Consider the following 22548-nt stretch of genomic DNA (forward strand, 5'->3'; position numbering starts at 1 on the left):
TGACTGTGACCAGAGTTCCTGTGGACACTGTGGGGGACTTGAGACAGCCAGGATATTCTGGACTGGCTGCACAACAGCAAGTGTGACCTGTGACTTGCCGGGCTGTCAACAGCAACCACACCCCTGCTCTAGTCCATGTCTGTAAGGTGTCTGATACAACTGAAGTACAAAAATGAATACCACATTTGGAGCAAAGCACACATGATAAGGTACAAGGGTCACAGCATTAAATATTGATAAGTTATGGTTTGTGAAATTCACATTTAGAGGCTACAAAAAACGTGACAAGAAAAATATAAAAAGAAAAATAGAAGATTTGGAGATTCCAAAATAAAATGAGCTCTCAGCAATCAGAGATACATGTTCACTAGCTGGAAGTAGTTAAGACAGCTGCCTTCAGTGTGATATGCAAGGTATCAATGTTCTATCTAGAGATACTCTTAGTAACAAACTGGAAATATATGAATTAACAAACATTTAAAAAGCAAGTGTTAGATAAATATTAACAGGAGATTATTTTTTTAAACTGTTCTTAGATGGACATTTACCCATCATCCTCATCAGGCAGCAGAGTCACCGCTTTCTGTGGACACCAACCCCCAAGAGTCCCACAGCTGCCAACCACTGCTATAAATTCACCTGGGGAAATAAAAAAATCAAAGTATTTAGCTTTATTTGTGGTTAATGTGTAAACATTAGTAAAGAAAAAGCAACCAAATGACATGCCTTTCTAAATCACTAAAATACTCAGATAAAAAAAAAGCCTGTAAAAATCTAAATGAGACCATGTCTAGGACATATTGCAAGAAATAAAAGACAAAAGGGAAAACAAAATAGTTACAGTAACTTTTGACCTGAATTTTTTAAGTGGCTGGTGCAGCTGTTCATCATACACTATTAACAGCGCACTTATCTTTTAAGATTATATTTTTGCTTTCAGTACCAGAAACGGGATGCATTCTGTTTTGACTAGTAATGATACATCTATTTTAAACATTGTTTGAATGCCTTTATTGTTGTTCGTCATGGTACAAAAAATATAATAGTCTAAACAATGAATCTATTATCTATCAATCACAATTTAAAAACAGTCAAGTCAAGTCAGAACAACCTGGATCATAGTATTATTTACCTAAACCACGGTAGGGCTGTAAAGACAGAGGCTTGCAAACAAAACCAACACTGTACCTACAGTATAACATCTTTATAAGCATCCATTAACCTGTTCGGGCCCTGTTCGGGCACTTGATTTGTGGGCGGAGTGGTGGCTCTGTGGCTGGAAGGTTGCCGGGTCAAATCTTGCGGCTTGCAGAGGAATCCTACTCCGTTGGGTCCCTGAGCAAGGCCCTTAACCCCAGCTGCTCCAGGGGCGCCATATTAATGGCTGACCCTGCGTTCTGATCCCAAGCTTCTCTCCCCATCTGAGTGTATGTCTCATGGTATGAAAATTAAATTCCTAATGCAAGAAATTGTATATGGCTAATAAAGTGATCTTATCTTATCTTGCCAGAAAACCACTTTCTGGTAAGGATCAAGCACCCTGAAGCCTGTCTAGGAATCATGGCACACAAACTGGGACATCAGTCCACTGTAGAGCAAACACTGCAAATATGGAAAGATTGGAGACACTAATTAACCTATGTAGCATGTCGTGGGAGGAAGTAGGAGATAACTGAAGCACCTAGACAAAAATGTAGTAAACCGGGCTGAGAATATATAAACTTGTTGTAAAAGGCACTCAAGAGCTGAGAGACACTGGAAGTAATCACCATATGCTGCCACATAACTTTTAAGCATTTTTTTATTTGGTGAATTGCTAACTAATGTTCTAATAGGTGCAAAATAATATGACGAACAACGCACAAATCTCTCTATAAATACTGTACTTCCAAAAACAATTATGCATTATCCTCATTCTGTGGCTCTACTCAGTCTAGCTAAATCTGGGTTTGAAAAATAGTTCGGATTCCACTCCCAGCAGTATGTAACATTTAATGTCTACACTTTCAGAAAATATTCCCTCAAGGACCAAAAACTAGTGCTCCTACCTGGAGATGTTGCTCCCCTTACTGTAAAGGTGACTTGACAGTAGTCCATGTCTACAGGTGAAATGCAAATCTGGAGAAAAGCTGAAGGCACCTGTAGAACCAATTAATTTGTGTTAACTTGGATTTGTTAAAAATATACCAATGAAAATATACCAGCATGAAAAAGCATTTGTGTGATAAAAAAGCACGAGAGACAATTTTGTAAACTTTTTTTTCACTTGCTTAATTTACTGTTTTTATACTTAAAATCTTGAATTCCCGTAAGAGGCTAGTTGGGAGGTTTTAGAAGGGTTATAGGATACAATTTGAATAAACACGAATTTGGCTTTACGCGGTACTCAAAATCTTTCACCCCCACATAAATTGCATGTCAACCCTATAATAAAAATTACTGAGGGCTCAATTTTCCTCATCTATTTCATTAAAAAATCACATAACATACCAGAATGAGTTAGGGACTGAATAATGTGTCTCACTTAAAAAAAATCTTATAATGATATACTGTAATCATAATAGCACTGCACAGTGCAATATTGTACATCATAAATAACTGAATTCCAGCAAAAACAGAAGTGTGAAAAAATGTGTCTCTCTTAAGTATTCCTTTATTTAAAAAAAAGTAACAAAGCATATATATAATAATACTCAAGAAAACAATGAATCTATCACTTTCTACTGGAGAGCCCATTATTAGTCATTTTAAACCTACTGCTAGTGTGTTCTAGTTCTGGTGCCACACCAAGCAGTGACACAAGTGAACGAGTGACATCTGCATGTATTCATAGTTCAGCTGCAATGATAACACTTCTTCTGAAGCTATAACCACAGAAAGAAGTGAGACTCAACCATCTTTTGAATAACAACTGAAACAATCTTCAACTCAGATTTACTAAAAACTAAGCTTTATGGACATGCTCATCTGCATTATGTATGACATAAAAAAAATAATCTTAAATAGGAAAAAACATATATGCCCACTGAGAAATATTTTGGGGAAAAAACTTTATGCTTTGGAGTTGTTTTGCATCTGCAGGTCAAGATCATGTTGAAATAATGAATTCCAAAACACTTTGACTAATCAATAATGCCATAGACTAGCCAGGAGATTTCCACCAATCACCTGGTTCTGTCCAATACAGAGGTCACTCCTTTCTAAACCTTTGGCCAAAGGCAAACTTAGCACGAAGGTGTCTTTAGCATTAGCCCTCCACTGGTAAAACAGAAGAAACCATTTACCATTGGAGAAGTAAAGGAGGCAATGACAGTGGTTGCTGACACTTTGTTCAATGACTTTAAAAATGTTAAAAATGTTAAAAATTATTAAATCACAACAGCCAACAAGAATGCGCTGTTTGGCATTTCAGCAGTCACTATAGGCGATAACAGATGTCATTTCAGGCTTTATTGCACTTACTGTAGGAAAACATCATTCTGAATGATCATCTTATATCAATTACCACTGTGTTATGCAGTATACCGTATCAACAACATTTAGATCTGATGCCTGAAATTGTCACCTTTGTAAATTCAAGAATAACCTTACAGTATATCTTTGGACTGTGGAAAGAGACCGGAGCACCCAGAGGAAATCTAAGTGAACACAGGGAGAACATAAAAACTCCACACAGGTAGCACTGAGGTCTGGAATAGAACCCAGGGCCAATGTTAACCACCGTGGCTCGCCTAATGGAAATCATCAAGTGCAAATGTAGCACTTGCCTTGCAGATCAGACGTTCATCTGATGGGCTCTCTGAGACTGGCCATGTCAAACTAAGACACCGACTTCAAAGCATTCTCTGTTCAATCACAGGTGAGTGTTACACATAAACAGCTTTGGGTTTGGAATAAATCGCATTTTTAAAAGGTTGCATTTCGATTCTAAAAGTGATCTTCAAGTCTTAAAAAAGGCTTGAGACCGCCGATGCAGGAAATGAAAGGCTGTAAAGTCAATTGAAGGTCTACAGTTGTACTACGTAAAAACGCTATGTAAGCGGAACACATACGTGTCAGAAGCAGTAAAACTGAAATGTTAGCTGCATTTTATTAAACATTTTCTTAATTTGCACCTCACTGCTTTATTCCAACAGTGTTACACAGATGGAAAAAAATTGTACTCAAAATCTTTTCACGGCAACAAAAGTGTTTTGTTACCGTCTAAAAGTAAAATAGTACTAAAAAAAACTATCGACTCTAGTCGCTTGAATAGATAATGGGCACACCCATTAACTTCAGTCCCAATTCCTGATGCCAAAATTAATTAAATTTCAACTATGGTATTCAATTTTATAACACTGGTATGTACAGAATTAAGCAGTATTTTCACATCTGCAGGGACAGAAGACGATTTTATTCTCTTTCGCAGTCCCAACTGCAGCAGCTAATTCGGGACGGCCTCACTCCATCATTTGGTAATAAGGCAAATGCCTGAAACAAATTTAAAATAAATGTTCCTAGAAATCCACTAACGAGACGGATACTGTAACTGGCTATTCTGCTAGTGCAATGCAGTCAGCTCAGGCCACACAAATCATGTGCTTTGCGTTTTACTGAACCCAGTGACCCCATCTTTACTGGCAACTGCCCCGGGACATACAGCAGGGAATCCCATTAAAAGTTAAGTGTCATTTACAGCTGACCTTCCTTTAAAACAATCCAAAACATGAACAGATGGTTGGAGTGTGCACTAGGTTTTAACAACAGCAGCGTTTCTCTCGATCTTGAGATTGACTTGCTAATGCAATGTGTCCAAACCGCCTCGAGCCGGATTCAATGACAATGGAGTAGCGTGGTGGAAACAGGATTCAAAAATTAAAACACTGAAGCTGTCATCGACAGCCAACAAAAACACATGTATCGAGTGGGAATTCTCAAACGCTTACCTTCTGTCAAATCATGAACACTACCGGCCCGCACCCTGCGATAAGAACACGATTCTGTCATCCCAGCAGCATAGCTTTCGATTTAGCAGTCCTGTCAACAACGTTATCCCCGCCTCAGCAGCTGCTGATTCGTTCATGTTTTTTGTGCTGATTAGCGATTGGTCAATTATATATATATATGTTTTGTTCTTTTGCTGCTATGACACAGGTGGGTTTGACGTAACTTCCCATTGTTAGATTCAGTTCTCAGACCGGCTGGAGTGAAGAGTAGAGTTGAGACTAATACCTGAAGGACAGAAACCCTGGACATTTAGCAACTCTCATCACCAAACACACTTTAAAGTTAGAACGCAGAACAAATGGTTAAGGCCCAAAAAGAACAGATGAAAGGTCTGACCCTTTAAAGAACTATTTATGTTACCTTGTATGGTTCTATTAATCCACTGAATCCAGTTGTCCAATGTTATCTGTGCATCCCAATGAATAACTGCATTTCTTTTTGCAGATCAGAGATCAATATTTTTCTCACAACCAACAACTTAAATATTTGCATGTCTTTCATTATTTCTCCTCAATTATTTACTCCTTTATAAATTGGTGTTTAAAATATTTTGTGCTAAGTTTTATAACTGCTGTATACATTTGCATGTAAGACATTTTCTCTTCACAGTCCTCATGCTTTCATCAAAACATTGAAAATGTAATTTTTGACTAGACAGGTTGGTACATATGTACCTGTATGTAACACAAGTTCAAATCAAGTTTGAAGTCTTGATTTTTTATTACTATAAAACTGCTAACATAAATAATGCTGTAATATGGATTTGTGACAGCAGCAGCAGAGTTAGCGACTCGTTATAGTCACTAGAAGGCGAATTACAATGTAGAAAATGCAAATGAAAAATGTAGAAAGTCTGTTTATATTAAATAAATATAATGCTTTTACTTTAATCAACTGTGTATTTTAATCCGTGGTTTTTCATGCTGTCTGTGGTTACAGCTCGATGTTTTTTGCTGGGTCATCTGTAGTCCCCTGCTGTCACTGCAAGATGTGGCCTCTTGCGAGACAATTGTCTTTTCAGTCACCGTTTTCCCCCATACTTTACATACAATGTGTTTTCTTCTCTGTTCCTGGCTCTGTCTAGATGATCGTCGTCTTTATGTACAGTATTTACTAGTAATGTTTCATCTTTGTAGATGTGCATATAATGTTTGTTTTTTTCAGGCAAAACTGCAAGGGTCTCTCAAACGCATTGCAACATTAAATGTAAAGTACATAAACTAAGATTAAACTGTACGTAAGCCTTCGACACCTTCTGCAGTATAATATTATACTATACTATATATATTAAACATTATTATAATATTTTTGCAAGACTCATTACATTACCTTTTTGGAAACAACAAAAGGAAACAAATTAGGTTACTTTTATAACAAGTTCTATAGTTTTATTTACATTGTTATTTATGTAAAATTGATACTATTCCTCCCACCAGCAATGCAGGTTATGCTTGATTGACTAGACTTTAAGTGCACCTTTCTGGATCGGGAAGATTTCATTTTAATAATTGAGGTGTTAGGGTAGCTCCCAGTACCAGCCATACTGCCAAGGGAATTATATTTAGAAGCAAATGAGCATGGTGGACCAAATGATCCCCTTTCATTTCTAGCCATCCTGATGTGCTGATTTTGTCAGTTACACCTGGGATTCTCAACATCTAAACATAAAGGTATGTATCTTTATAGTTTTTTATCGTTTAAAAATGTTCTTAGCAAAAGTATACAGACTCCAGGCTTACTTTGTATGATCTGTGTAAAGAATATTCTGCCTCACTGTTCTGTTGGATCAGCGTATTCCCTAGATTGTCAGCAGCTGATATTAGGAAGCAGTATTCCATAACTGTGATATAGGCACAGATGTTTGATTTTGAAGAAAGAATATTTTCCCCACACACCCTTGATGTCCAAAACATTAATATTATTTCATAACAGCTGAAAATGGGCAAAATCACCTTTTTTCTTATTTATAACCTTTCTTGTTGTTTGATCGCTAAGAGGATCCCTCCCTATAATTCTTGAAATAAACCAGACTTTATACTACAGTGTGGGTAGGTAGCTTGTTCCTTACAGCCCTCTGTATAAAAGAGAATCTCTTGTTCTCAGTCTTAAATGCGCTCCACCTTAATTTACATATTATGTACTTTAAGTCCTCATGAAAAGCTTTTTGGAAATGTGAATGTAGTGTAGCAGTCACCATTTTCCCACTGGATATCTGGCAGAGATGCACTTTGAGTGGGGTGGCTGTCTGTTCCAGAGAAGAGCTGAGAGTGGCAGAACGTTGAGCAGCACTTTGCCCTGGTAATGGGGATGGAGACAATCTGGCAAAGAGTTTTGGCAGTAAAGTGTATGAGCTGAATTTCTTAACAACTAAGGAAATGTTCACTCCTGGGTCTTTTTTTGTTCCTTAGAGTTTATGCAGTTCCTTTCAGGATTAGCCCACCTTACATTAGAAGAAAGCATCACAATTTTATTTTCTTCACTCCAGTGTTTCTTTTGAGTCTCAATAAACTTGTGCTACAGTACCATATGATAGGTATACTTGTATTATTTTCCTGATGTATCTTAATGAGAGCTATACTTTGTAAATTGACACTGACTATTCCTGATAAGGTTATTACTAGAAATATCTTCTATTTTAGTTCTTAATATTTCTTCATAACATTTGGCTCATCAAGGTCATCTAGTTTTAAGTCCTGTGGTTACATTTAGAACAAACCTTTCCTCAAGTTTAAATTAACTTGAAAATCTCTGGAAAGAGTCAATTTAGATTACCCAATCAACCCTTAATCTGCATTTCTTTGGGAGTGGACACTTGTGTAGGGTGAAGGATATTATTGATCCATGATCTGTGACTCTCATCTCAGAGACAGAGCTTTGCACATCTTTCAAAATCACTATTGGTTTCATAGTGTCATCCCTAAGTCCCGCTTGTCCAGTTGCTCAGTTTAGAAGGGTGGCCTGATATACTGTATGATACACATTCCACTTCTTAATGGTATATTTCACTGTACTCAAAGGGATAAGTAACCTTCTAATAAAACGACAAGGCATATTGTTATGTTAAGTATTAAGTGTTATTACACATTTCTAATAATCTTTATTGTTGCCTAGACCAGACAATAACCATAGTAGCTTCGGCCTCTGTGGCGAAGAAACACCATCTGAACTGCAACCCTGAGTCAGAGGTCATGATCAATTATCCAGACGATAACCAACCAAGGAGAAGCCTGACAGGTAGAAAACTAATTATTCCTGATGATGTCACAACCAATCAACAACCATAATTCCAAATTTAAAAATGACTGCACTGCACTGCTTATATTTCTTTATTTGGGTCTCTCAGTTGAAAGTTGAATGAAATCGTCAAGTTTAATTCCATGGGACTGCAGCCTCTTTTGTCCAAGTCAGGACAAAAAAAGATGTTGTGTATATTTAATATTGTGATGCCAAGGGGCCTCTGAGTGCTTGTGCAAGTTGACAAGATTGCTTTGTTTAGGTTAGGTGGCACTAGACATATGACATCCATTCCAAAGCCTATTGGTTGGACATTGGTCTTCTACATTTGCCAGCATTGTAATCATTGTAATCACCTGCAACCAATGAGATTTGACTCCCTAACGTAGGCACATTGAGCAAGACTTCCATCTCCTGCTGAAGAATACACAACACTCAAAAGTGGTACACTGGTGTCAAAGATAACAGAAGAGGACACACATTCCAACAGATTAAACTGTCTAGAAAGACCTGGGAGGCAGCAAAGGTTGTTGAACTTTAGGGCAGGCTGTTGCTCTTTTTTCTGTGAACTTGGCACCACATCCAGCACAGTTTCATTGCAGAGTAACCCAACCTCACAAAGTCACACTACACACACCACTAGGGAATGTAGAAGTAGAGATGACCCTTTTCACGTTTGGCTGCCAGTGTTCTGCAGCAACCTGATGACAGCACTTGTCGAGATATTTACGGCAAGCTAGCAGCAAAGTGAGATTTTTATGACCATGTTCCAACAACAATCTACAGGGTCTGCAGTCCCTGTCGGGTTTGGTAGTAGACCCTATGTGATGCAGTAAGAGCTGGAGAAAACAGGAGGCATGGTATGGGAAAACACACAGGGCTTTAATGGTGCACAAAATAACAGTGACAGTCCATGAGCCAGTGAGCAGGGGAGACAAAGAATGGCATCCAAATCCGAGCAGGTCCAAAGGCAAGTCAGGGCACAGTCCACGAGTCCATCAACAATAAATCCATGCTCTGACGCGACAAGGTTAAAAGCCCCGGGAAGGGGGAAACACGAACACACGCAGAACATGGATGTCCTGGGATGACAGGGCGAGTTCCTCCTGACCCCGGGCTCAGAACACGGGAGGTGTCGGGGATGAGGTCTATGCCCTCAGGAGACGGACGTAGGGTTTCCTGGTGCTAGGTGGGCCTAACGACATCCGTACCCCAATGTTGAGCCCCGAATACTGGAGAAGCTAAACTTTAAATAACGGTAGACATAACAGGCTACACCTGGGGAACACAGCAACAATCACGGAACTAATGTCAGGAGTAGTGGAGCTCCCTCTAGGGTAGGAATGTCGACCGTGACATGAGGACAGAGGTGTTCATTTCATGATGAGGAAGAACTTCCATTGAGCATACAGCACAGCGATGAATCAACTGGACACGACATTCTTTGTCCAAAATCTAATGCTTTCACCACTTATGTAGACTATTGAATTGGTGAAGATCAACAGTTTCTACCAAGCTTTGTCATTAGTTAAACAAGCTACCCTATAGAAGGTGCTTCATTAGTCTTCAGAATTTCCTAAGCTACCCCTGCACCCACAGACAAAAAAGGCATAAAATTTAATTGAATTCTTATCAAGATAAATGTTTTACACTATCCCTATCAAGCATGGAACCCAAGTGTATGATAATTGCGAACATTACAGTACTTTATGGCGTACGCAATACAGAGAAGCTTGGTATGTTCCTACTGCTTATTTTTTAGATAGAGGGAAAGTTGGCATCACCTGATCCATGAGGATTGTCAATTCTATGTGGCCCAGCTCAGGAACTGATCTGGCATTGCTGTGGAGTGCACGTAAATGGGTTGCTGGCAGGAGAGAGTGGGGCAGCGTATCAGACTTTGCTTTCCTGATCCAGTTGAGCTCTTTGATACTTATTCTCCTTGTTGTACTGGTTTTTCTGGGTCTTGATGTTCCAGGTCCTGACTTCTGTATCTTGACTTCCTTGGGTACTATCTTCCCAGGCCCAACTTCCAAATCGTGGTTCTTGGCTTGCCCTGTTTATTAGCCTCAGACAACGACATTCCAAAGTCTTGTCTGCCATGGTTCTTGTTGCACAATTGAATATGTGATTTGCATATCTCTCCTTCAGGAATTTTATGGATTCCATCATGAGAGACAGGATGAAATGTCCTGCATTTGTGAAAACTCATAACTGCTTCTGAGTAATACCTATAGATTTGATATTTAGATTTCTGAACCACCCATGTTTTGCCTCTTTTGATACCAAGCAAAAGTAGCTCACTTCTTCCTGAAGTAATTATGATTCCTTATATTACATTTTTATTGAATATTTTGAGTTTACTCTTTTGTAAGGGAATGAAGTACTGTATGTGATGCAGCACCAGATCCAGAACCACTGTACATGCAGTCTTTTACCGAAAAGGAATGAAGGATGGTATTTTATTGGGTCAAAATTCTGATTTGCTATACAAGCAATGGGGGGGGGGGGGGGGGTTGTACCTCATTTCCCCACTAGAGGGTTGACTCGGTTTTCCAAACTTGGACCCCAAATTGATGTGGATGGATCAGAATAATCTGTTTCTCTAATTTCTAAGTCCTTTTAGTAATGCATGAACTTTGACTGTTTCATCTGTTTTATTATAAATTGCACTTTAATTTAAGACCAAACAGGGGATATCTAAGGGCATTTGCTCAATTGACGTTTAATGCTGTTTAATGCTGTTGGTGAATTTCTTTTGAGTATAACCATGGGATTCCATCATTTAATATCAACGGAATATTTAAACGTGGTGTTTATGGTACATAGGGAATATATGTGGATGATTTTAAGGTATTTCTTTGCCCAGTTTCTTAAATGGAAACATAACAAAAGTTCTTTCTTGCATTCCTTTCTTAGTAATGACCCCAGATTTATGGTTTGGAGTAGGGGTCTCTTCTCTTCATACCTACTTTGTCCATGACCAAATGGTTTTATGGCCATGTCTGTGCAACTCTTATCTCCTTGAGGGAGAGGTTTGCAGTTCTTCTAGGCCATGGAGTCACAAGGTATAACAAATAGCCTGTTAGAAATACAGGCATGCAGACTTACTTGTGCAAGAAATTAACACACATACCCACATTTCAGATAGTATGATTTACATGTACATAACCAGGTCTCATGTACCTTTGTCATTCCTTCCTCTTTGCTTTGTTTCCTTTCTGTCTCTCAGTTTGAGATCCAATCACCACTTCAAACCTCATGTCTAAGCTCTGTGTGGTAACTAGTAAAACAGTGTCACTCAATTATATGAAGATTGTTGTCTGCTATATTATTTGTACAAAGGTGGCAGGAAGAACTTAAAAGTAGAGGGAAGTGAGAGCAATAAACAACAAAGAAAAACAGTCTAACCTTTACTGTATATGCATAACTCAAGTAATCATAACCCTCCAAACCATTGCCCTACTCCTACTTCTGTCACTCTGCGTGCATTACAATGATTTAACCTGTACTTGGTCATATTTTCAATATGGGAATCACTCAGTTTAACCGTGCACATCTTATGATTTTGAATAGTTCATTTCTGACTTTGTCTTTATGGCATCTTCTCCAAAAGCTAATTGGAGTCAGGTGTTCCAATCAATGAGATGTGATTGGAGGTGTGAGTTGGAGGTGCCCTGCCCTGTAAAAAAGGCACACAAAGGTTGGTTACTGACAGAGTCTGCTCTTCTCAAGAAAGAGTTATTCATGTGAACTGTGCCCCGATCAAAAGAAATATCAGAGAACCTTAGAAGAAAAATTGTAGAGGTGCATAAAGCTGGAAAATGCAACAAAAGCATTTCACAGTAAGACAAAATGTATACAAATGGAGGAAATTCAGTACGGTTGCTACTCTCCCTAGGCGTGGGAGTCCTGCAAAGATGGCAAGAGTGCAGCATGCAATGCTGAAGGAGATTAAAAAGAACTCTAGGGTAACAGCAAAGGACCTGTAGAAATCTCTTGAACTTGCCAAAGTCTCTGTTCATTTTCCCATTTTAAGAAAAACACTGAACAAGAATGGTGTTAATGGAAGGACACCACGGAGGAAACCACTTCTCTCCAAAAAAGACCTTACTGCACCTCTCAAGTTTGCAAAAAACCACCTGGATGTTCCACAACGCTTCTGGAACAGTATTCTGTGGACGGATGATACAAAAGTTGAACTCTTTGGCAGAAACGTGCAACACTATGTTTGTTAGGAGTAAATCAACAACAGAATGGCTTAAACAGAAGAAAATGTGTGTTCTGGAATGGTAAGTCAGAGTCCAGGTCTCAACCCTATTGAGGTGCTGTGGCATGACATGAAGAGAACTGTTCTTGTGAGGAATCCCAGAACTATCAATGAACTGAAACAGTTTTGTAAGGAGGAATGGTTTAAAATTCCTCCTAACCATGTCACAATTGCAAACTCCTCCTCTCAAGGGCGCTCCAGCCCTTCCTTGTTTGCCTCATTCCCCGCACCTGTTCCTTGTTCCAGACCCTTTTCAGTTCCCCCTTAAAAGCCAGACGCAGAAGCCAATCTGGGCTCTGCATTGGTTCCCGTATCATGCAAGCCCGGGTCCTGGATGCATCTCGCTCCGTCGTGGTTTTAAGTTCCTGTTCCTGTTTCCCCTGCCGGTTCCGACCTGGTTCTGGTTTTTAATCTCCTGTCTAGGATGGATCACCTGGCCATGGACTTCCGCCTTGTTTTTGGACTTCTCTTTGGATTCGTCCCCGGACTGTTTGCCTCGCTACACCTTCCCTGACCACCAGCACTCCTTGGACATGCCCCCCCTGTTTTTATTCCCATATCCTGCATGACTTTTTCCCAGTGTTTCCTCACTCAACCCCAGATTGTGTCACCCGCATAGGGTCCGGAAAGAATGCTTACGTGACAAACCGTTGTGCAAGTCTCATCAGCAGTTACAGGAAATGTTTGGTTTATTGCTTATTGCTGCTAAATGAGGTTCTACCCATTACTAAAAACAAGGGTTCACATACTTTTTCCAGCCTGTACTGTAAATGTTTAAACGATGTTCAATATTGACAAGAAGTACAATTGTTTGTGTGTTATTAGTTTAAGCAGATTGTGTTTGCCTACTATTGTGATTTAGTTGAAGATCAGACCATTTTTATGAGTAATGCAGAAATCATTCCAAAGGGTTCACTGACTTTTTCTTGCAACTGTATGTGCAACAGCATTTTTGCAAAATAGGCCCTAAGTGTTTTACACAATTCTTGCAACTAGATCTTAGCTGATACAAATAGTTTTCATGTATTCCTTGTATAGATAGCATATACAGTAGTATATAGCTAGGCAGTAATATAATACTGCAGTATACTGTCAGTTTTAATTTTTTTTTGAGTAATGGTTAACTACAGGATCATATTATCATCTCTACAAAAAAAAATTCATGTGATTATTAGGATGAAGCGTCCATCCGCATGCCTATGCCATGGTCCACGCTGGCTGATTTAAGACTGCCTTGTGATTCGGATTGTTTCTGTACTTATGTGAAATACAGCTTCCAGTGCAGCAACAAAACAGTAATTGTAGTTCAACTAGGTGAGTATAGAAGTCAAAGAATTAAAACCGGATCTAGTTAAGCTTTCCATTTTTGATCACCTCATGATCTTAGGAGACTCAGATTTTTATATCCAACAACATATAACTTAGTTAGGTCTTCATCTACTTATTTGGCAATTTATTAAGACAATAACATCTCACAATATCATGAATGAGCAGGCTAAATGTTATGTGGTAAGATTACTGTACGTAGAAATGCATTTCCATAGGTTTATGTACTAAAAAGAAGCAGCCTCAGAGGATTTTTACAGTGCTTTTATCTGGAATATTTATATTTGTCTTCCTGGATGCTGGGGTGGTAAGAATGTTTTATTTGGTCGCTTAACAACTTTTTTTTCTCATAGGATATAATGTCACAACTTTAAATATTTCAGTCTTACAAGGGATTGTTATTTCAGCTGCTAGTTCTTTTTTCAGTTGTTTCAAAGGGACAAGCATGTAGTCTGAAATACTAACTGTATTTGATAATTTACTGTACATTTAGATATTTAGAATCAAAGAGCATATATTACACATCAAAGAGCAAAAAAACAGCAAAGACCAATATATCAATTAACATAGTCTTGATGAGCTCAGCTGGAACAAAACCAGAAGATATAAGGATAATCCAGGACAGCTTGATGACCTTCTACTTGTGTAGATTGTAGCAAAGATGTCAAGAATGGCTAGCTTTAGAAGAAATAATAAACTTACTGGATTTTGTCTTCTATTCAGTGTCACAATAAGGTGAACCCTCCGGACAAGGAATGTTCCTGCCTCGTGCACGAATACTCCACCTAGCAAATCAGACCGGGTGCTAGTCCCCCCTTATTTCTCCACAGATTCGGTTTATCTCCCAGAATCACCAATGCACTCACAGACCAGCAAATAGCAATTAGTATCAGTTAAGTTCCCTTTTTATTTTCTACATACATCAACACAATCTATTATTCTAAGAAGCATAAAAATGGAACATCCACAACAAGAGAATAGTTCAAAGGGGCACAATGAAATCCAGAGGGACAGCAGTCCTTTCTTTTTGTAAAGTACTGAAAGGAGGCCACTACCACAGTTCTTCTTAATATTGGTGAAAGTCGTTGATGGCTTGGAGAAGGACAACCACTTTAAGGAGAGGGGTATCACCCAGTTCAATTTCTCAATCTCCGTTCAGGATACACTCGAAATCCTCCCACGAGCTGTACTCTGTTTCCATTCAGTTTGTATCCGTTAGCTGGGCTGGGTTCTTTGTCCTTTGCCTTCAGGTATTAAAAAGTCTCTGTACAGTACCTTTGTTACAATGCCAATGTCTCCCGTAGTTGTCCATTCCTCAATTAATAGGTCCTTGCCTCCATGGTCTCGCACTCTGCAGCTTCCCTGCCCTGCCTGTGTCGTCTCCAGGGTCCAGTAGGAGTTCCGACACCTCTGTCCTGTCTCAGGTGTTTTTATCCCTCTGCTTAGCCAATCCCTTTCAGAGGGTTTTCCACAGTCCCTGGCAGAATCGGGTTTGCCCAGTATTTTTCCAGGAGGAAGCTTGTGTTGTTTGAGGACTGTGGGGGTGCCGAGCTAGGTGTCATGGGACCTTATCAGTTCATTGTTCACTCTCCGGCTCTCTCTCCTCCTCCCTTTGTCTGGCTGAACAGGCTCAGTGACCCCTCACACCTTCAAGTCTCGATACTTAATTGTTCCTACTAGACGGTATTCATTGGGACAACTGCAGTTGCCCCCACCCCGAGTGAGAGGCAACATTGACACCACCCTGGAAATCAACATTACCTAATCACTCCCAGCCTTTTACTGCCTCAATGGCCCACATCCTGCGACATCAGGAGAAGGCAGTGGCTATAGATTCACTAAAGTATTCAGAATTTTTGAACATTTTAATTCAAAATGTGTTTTCTAATTGCCTTTGTCAGCTTGCAACTTGCAAACTTGCTTCTCATGGTGATTTCATTATTGCACTGTTTTACGGTTGCATTTGCTATGTAAAATATGGGATAAGTTAAGCCTGACTGGATTTCACACAGTATCTTGCTGTGTTGAAAAGCAGAATGCCCTCCGGCATTGCAAAGTATAGTACAATTTCGGTCTTTTCAGTACAGTATCTTTAATTTATTAAATCATTTAAACAGAATTCTGTGGTAGCTTATCTTGGTAAGCTTTTGAGATGTCCTTTCATTTATATAATGACTGAATTTGTGTCAAGTACACTACTGTACATTCAGGTCAAGAAAGAAAATCGTTATAGAGTTGATGGTCCACTTACAGTATACTGACCTTTGTGCTTAGAATGTCAGGTAAAATTAGTTGAGGACGTTAGTAAAAAGATGCACAAATATAGTAATGATATTGCAGACAAAAAGGTGATCAGTGTAGGACTGAAACCTAACACGGAACTTGATTATAGTCACGATTATAGTCCCCCCTCCTTAAGGGTGCTCCAGCCCTTTCACTTTAGACTTAATTCTGTGCACCTGACCCCCTTTCCCAGTCCACCTTAAAAGCCAGGCGCTGACGTTCATCCTGGCTCTGCATCTGGTTTCCGCACCGTGCGAGTCCGGGACCTGGAAGCGCCTGGTCCCGTTAAGGTTTTAACCCCTGTTCCTGTTCCTGTTCCTGTTCCTGTTCCTGTTCCTGTTCCTGTTCCTGTTCCTGTTCCTTGTTTGGATGGATCACCTGGCTATGGACTTATTCTTGTGTTTTTGGATTCCCTCTATGGATTACTTTTGGATTGTTTCCCCGTGCACCAGCGCACTTTGGACACGCCCCCCTGTTTTCAGCCCCGTATTTTTGCATGACGTTTTCCTAGTGTTTCCCCACTTCTTCGGATTGTGTCGTCCGCATAGGGTCCGGAAAGAACTGTTCGATACAGGGATGGCAGTACATTTACAGTAAAATGGTTGTACTTTTATATTTGAGGGAATATTAATTTCCTTTTAATACCTGACAAGTAGAGCTTGTATGTCTGGAATGTATTATCTGGTTTAGAGAACTGGTTCTGCATGGTAAGCACAAGTTGTAAAGAAACTGTCCTGTGACAGTTCTGTTGTGGTTTAAAAACAGCGTAATACGCCTAAACACCTACTCTACAGCACGTCTTGTTTGCATTAAGGTTTTTCAATCCTCAACTAACTTGGACTAAGATATCCACAGTCTTCATAAATAATTATCACAAATGTTAATATACTGTATGTTGGTTTTAATGCCAATGTGTACTATAGCTCATTTTTTAAATTTTCATGAATATGAAGTAAAACCTCTGGAAAAAATAAGCAGTAAAGAGTTTATTTTAAACACACTTTTATGTGTGTTTTTAAGTCCAATTTTTCCTGCTATTTAAATGAAGTTACATAAAATAAGTCGTTCCCTTATTTTGGTGATCTTCAAAACGTTGAACCCTTACTATTATTAAGCATTGTGTATATTTGATGAGGCTATTATATTCTCCCCCCGCACAATGTCCTTGTGCTCATGTCTGTATTAAACAGTTCCGAAGAACCCACCTTTCATCCCAACTGTAATGAGATCTGAATGTGAAACATTTCCAAACCGCGTTTAAGCTTTAACTACTCGACTAATACATTTTTTGCTTTATCAAAAGAATGTTTTAGTTGCGCATATTTGAAGAGCAGTCTTCAAATAAATTATTTTAAGTTCAACTGTTACTTTTATGAAAGTATTATCTACAGATACAATAATATACTGTATATAGGATGGTTCTACAGAACCATAAAAATTCCTGAGAAGGTTTTCCACTATTGTCATTAAGTGATTCCTGTTTAGTAACCTTCTACTGACACCTCATTATTTAATGTGAAAGTACGCTTGTATCACATATATATATTTCATTTTGCAGTTTTCACACTCCAGTTATAGTATGATGATATGAAGCTTAATATTAAAATAACATAAAAACATGAGAGGCCACAACCTATAGGCCATTCAACCTACAGTATTTAGTTCTAATACTGTAGCTTGAATGATTAATCTTCAGGAATTGATCATTCTTTTTGGAAATGATCCAAAAATCTCATCCAGTACCACTGCAGTAGCTTTTACACAGGACAGCAATGGCGTCCAACACATCTAACACTACCAACACCGATAAAAAAAGCAATATATTATTCTGGCTGTGTGCAAAGGAAGAACTATTGCTTCTTATCAGGTTATGTATTTCACATGAGTCACGGAAAGCAGCCAATCCCTGTTTATCTCTTAACTGAATTGTTCTCTTGTCTCTCTGTGGAACCTCACCTCACTCACTTGATTTGAATGTAGATATCATACCAAATGACTCATAAATTATAAATATAATTAAGCAGACTAAATGTTACAGACCAAAGAAACTAATAAGGCATTACAACTTTAATATGTCTTCCCAATCTAATGAATCAAGGAGGCACATAAGTAGTTTAGATGTAGAGTTTCATTTTAAGAATGGCAGTGGTGTTGAAGTATGCACAAAAATTAGAATAATCTAGAAGGTGATAAGGCATTTGCTACACTTGTGGACTTTGAAAGACATCTGCCCAGGTGTGATTAGAATATTGCTGCACATGTTGCACCTCGTACTTTTCGCTGGAAAGGTGGCTTTCATTACAATTATCACAACCTGGTGTAAAAGCATATAATTTGGAGCAGATCCTACACCTTTCTGTCCTTTCTGTATATCTAAGTGGAATCATAGAAGACCAATCTTTTCATATACTTTATTTCTCAAAAACAGTATGACATGAGCAAGAAAAATCTGTCAGGATTAGTCAATTAAAAGGTGCAGCATTATTTTATTTTAAACATTACAGATGTCCACAGTCTTCTTCTTCGTCTGCTGGACATACCAGTTGGAGTATATCTTTATTTAGGGATAAAATCTTCTATATGTTTTCTTTTGCGGCATAATAATACAAATCTTGGTCTATTTCATTTCCCTTACTCTTAGGATTTTTTTTTGGACTATACAAGCTTTAACTGGAAATATATCGTGATATTAGTGTAGATTGTCGACCATACTCATTTCACTTAAACCAAAGCTGATTATTTTATACTTGGAATTTTGAAACGGAAAGCTTTAAAGCTAAGTATAATGAGATGAGATATTTCAGTGTTAATTGGTTTATGCAAAACACATCTACTTTGACATGCATAAATGACACAACTTTTAGATATACAGTATGCATGAATGACCTTCAATCACAGGGTGGCCCTTTAAACCTCTCATTGCTGGATGCGGAGATGGTACTGTTGGTGTGCACAATCTATACCTAGATTGTTTCTGTGCTCTCCATTCAACCCCCTTTAGTTTACACATACCTTCTTGTAATACCTTCTTACAGATTTATTATTGTCTAAAATATTGTAACGCTTACGTCCAACAGGTACTGTGTAAGAGCCGGCTTACTAGAGCAGGTGACGCCACCGCCCTTCCCAGTAATAGCAGGACCACAGCCCGTAGGCTGTGGAGAGATCTCTCTTTGGCTCACCGGGCTGGGTCCCTGTTGAGTGACATGCGAGTCCCGGGTTTGAGACCCTGACGGTGCGGGGCTGACCTAATGCGGCAAGGGTGCCCACCTGAACCCCTGTTGCGTTACATTGGTCTCAGAAGCAGGGTGGGATAGCCCTTTGCTGGGGACGGCGATTTAAGCGGGGGAGAGTGTAACGCTTACGGCCGACAGGTACTGTGTAAGAGCCGGCTTACCAGAGCAGGTGACGCCACCACCCTTCCTAGTAATAGCAGGACCAGAGGAGAGATCTCTCTTTGGCTCACCGGGCTGGGTCCCTGTTGAGTGACGCGAGAGTCCCGGGTTTGAGCCCCCGACGGTGCGGGGCCGACCTAATGCGGCAAAGGCGCCTGCCTGAGCCCCCGTTGCGTTACAATATATTGGAGAACTCAAGGCATTGAATAACGAAATCATTATTGATTTTTGCATTCCCTGACCTTTCTGTCCCCATGTCATGTTCAATCTTAACATTTTAAACTTTGGAAGATGCCCTGAGCCTTTCGTGGGTAATGATGGAGTTATTCCAGAGCCTTTCATCTGCTTGATCACAAGTGCTTCACCTGCTGTACCCTGTCAGTCCACTGTCAGTCCCAGTGTACAGAAATGGAACTTCTTCAGGACATCTCACCACTTCTTCATACCTGTCTGGTGTCAAACCCCTGGTACAGAATTCTCTAAACACCACACAGTTCAAAGTATCCTCATGGTCTATGAGATTCCTGCTGGTGGCCAGAACATTCACTTACTGTACAATGTTGGGGTTACTGTAGCCGTCTACACTTCGCATTTTACCTCCATGTCCCTTTAAATACTTTTGGTTCTGTTTGCGCTGTTCTTTTTTTAAAACGGAAAACTGAAAAAGTTCATTTTTAGATACTGAGCGCCATCTAGTGTATTTATGATGTATAACATCTTACTACTGTACATTTTCCGTAAAATTGATATTTAGCCATGCTCAGAGAGGAATTTAAGGTAATAATAAGTAAATGCAATACAGTAAAAGTGCAAATAAACAATAACATAAAAGTAACAAATTTTCAATATTACTTCAATTGGGTCATATGAAATCATGGCCAAGTAACTGAAGATTCTAATTGTCTAATTTCAATATTAATGTTTAATGATATTATGGGAATATTTTGGAATATGGAATGAGCTATCCAGTGCTATTATTGAAACCAGTATCCTGGCTTCCTTCAAGAAACAGCTCAATAATATCCCCCAATAAATTAACTACTAACTACAAAATGGGCTAGATGGACCAGATTACCGTCTGTTTGTAAGCATACTTCCACCCATCCATTTTCTAGGTGCTTCTTCCAATTCAGGGTTGCGAGGGAGTTGGAGTGTATCCCAGCAAGCGAAGGCCGCAAGGAAGGATACACTCTGGAGTGGGCATCAGTCCATCTCAGGGCAATCAAACATAAACATAGACAGACACACACTCACACCTGGATTAATTTTCCTAGACACCCTTTAACATACTGGTGTGTTTTTGGACTGTGGGAGGAAACCAGAGCTGTAAACATTCCTGTGTTACACATGTGCAGTTAATTTGCATTGGAATGAGAAAAGAAGACCATTTTCAAAAATCATAAAATGAATGACAGGTTTTAGAAACTGGTATTGGCAGTCTAAAAACAAGAGATTAAAATGCTAATGTATGTATTAAACATATCAAAGTATTTTAGTCCACAATGTTAATCCATCTGACAGGGACTCATATGGACAGAATTTCATATTAAAATTTTCTTGATCAGGTATAGTATATGAAAACACTTACAAAAACAGCCAGATTTGCTTCAGTTTTGAATTAGCTTTTTATGGCAAATTGCTAAGAAATTACATAACTCTTAAAAAAGATAAAAGTATTTTATTGTTTTTAACATTTTTTTTCAGTTGTCCAAAAAAAGGATTCATTTTTCACATGAATTGTTAGAGTCCCAAAAGCCCCTTTCACTCCACTATTCTCTGTCATTTTTCAGATTGCTTCCAACTTCCAGGTTACACCTATTTATACAATAAACTATTAATTACACTAATACAATAACACACTAACACTAATACACTAGCATTAATTAAACCCATGTGAGAATGTGACCTATAACCCTTCAGAATTAATCTATGAATTAAGTAGTTTCATCCAGTAAATCAAGTTAAAGACCTCTCTGGCGACCTCTAGTGACAGATCAGCCATTGTTGCAAACCGTTCTTGGGCTGGCCAACTACACATTTAGTATAATTTGAGCCCACTAGTATCTTAAATATGTTACTACATGTTACTCATATTTAACAAAAATACCAGACACATTGTAAATTCACCATGTTTTCTCTGTCCTGCATTTGTTCCAAGATCTACAGAAACCTTGGAGGTACTGTACTGCACAGCCTCAGAGCTCTATAGCTCATAGATAAGATGTTAAAAAGTTCCTTTTGGCTATGAAATACACATTTTGAGATCAACAAAAAAAAATGTACAAGGTTATTTGTCCAAGTTTTTCAGTGTCCTGGGATATATAAATATATCCTTCCAATACCATGAAATCTGAAGGCAGTTCTTTAGTAGGTAAAGTAGCCAGCAGCTACTGTACATCACTGTGCAACTCACAACTGGTAACCCACTGAAGCTAAGCAGGTGTGAGCCTGGCCAGTACCTGGACAGGAGACCTCCTGGGAAAGCTAAGGTTGCTGCTGGAAGAGGTGTTAGTGGGGCCAGTAGAGGGTGCTCACCCTGTGGTCTATGTGGCTCCTAATCCCCCAGTATAGTGACGGGGACACTATACTGTAAGAAGGCGCCATCCTTCGGATGAGATGTAAAATCGAGGTCCTGACTCTCTGTGGTCATTCAAAATCCCAGGGTGTTTCTAAAAAAAGAGTAGGAGTGTTACCCCAGTGTCCTGGCCAAATTTCCTATTGGCCTTTACCAATCATGGTCTCCTAAAAAATCCCCATCTATGAATTGGCATCTTCACTCTGTTCTCCTCCACACTGTTAGCTGATGTGTGCTGAGTCCACTGGCGCACTTTGTCTGACATCGCATTATCCAGGGGGGTGCTGCAAGTTGGTAGTGATGGAGGGGAGTCTCCATTACTTGTAAAGTACTTTGAGTGGAGTGTCCAGAAACAAATGAACTTGTACAATGTTCATGTAAATGAATGTCACTCAGAATTGTTCAGAAATAAGAAACACAAATTATGATTCTCAGATGGGTATATATCTTCCAAGTTGGCATTGGTGGTGAAATAT

The 22548-nt window shown here is 39.1% G+C and overlaps 1 protein-coding gene across 2 annotated transcripts in view; it reads right to left on the reverse strand.

Moving 5' to 3' along the window:
* Window positions 1–5044, reverse strand: part of gpcpd1 (glycerophosphocholine phosphodiesterase 1) — a 44762-nt gene extending 39718 nt beyond the window's left edge. For both annotated transcript variants that reach the window (XM_006625937.3, XM_015350999.2), the window contains exons 1-3: window positions 4929–5044; window positions 2049–2139; window positions 549–639 (exon numbers count right to left, since the gene is read on the reverse strand). In XM_006625937.3, the coding sequence (XP_006626000.2) occupies window positions 549–639; window positions 2049–2097 (140 nt within the window). In that variant the 5' untranslated portion in view covers window positions 2098–2139; window positions 4929–5044. The remainder of the gene's footprint in view (window positions 1–548; window positions 640–2048; window positions 2140–4928) is intronic.
* Window positions 5045–22548: the final 17504 nt, after the last annotated feature.

This window comes from Lepisosteus oculatus, chromosome 2 (genome assembly GCF_040954835.1).
Source record: "Lepisosteus oculatus isolate fLepOcu1 chromosome 2, fLepOcu1.hap2, whole genome shotgun sequence".
NCBI classification, from domain to species: domain Eukaryota; kingdom Metazoa; phylum Chordata; class Actinopteri; order Semionotiformes; family Lepisosteidae; genus Lepisosteus; species Lepisosteus oculatus.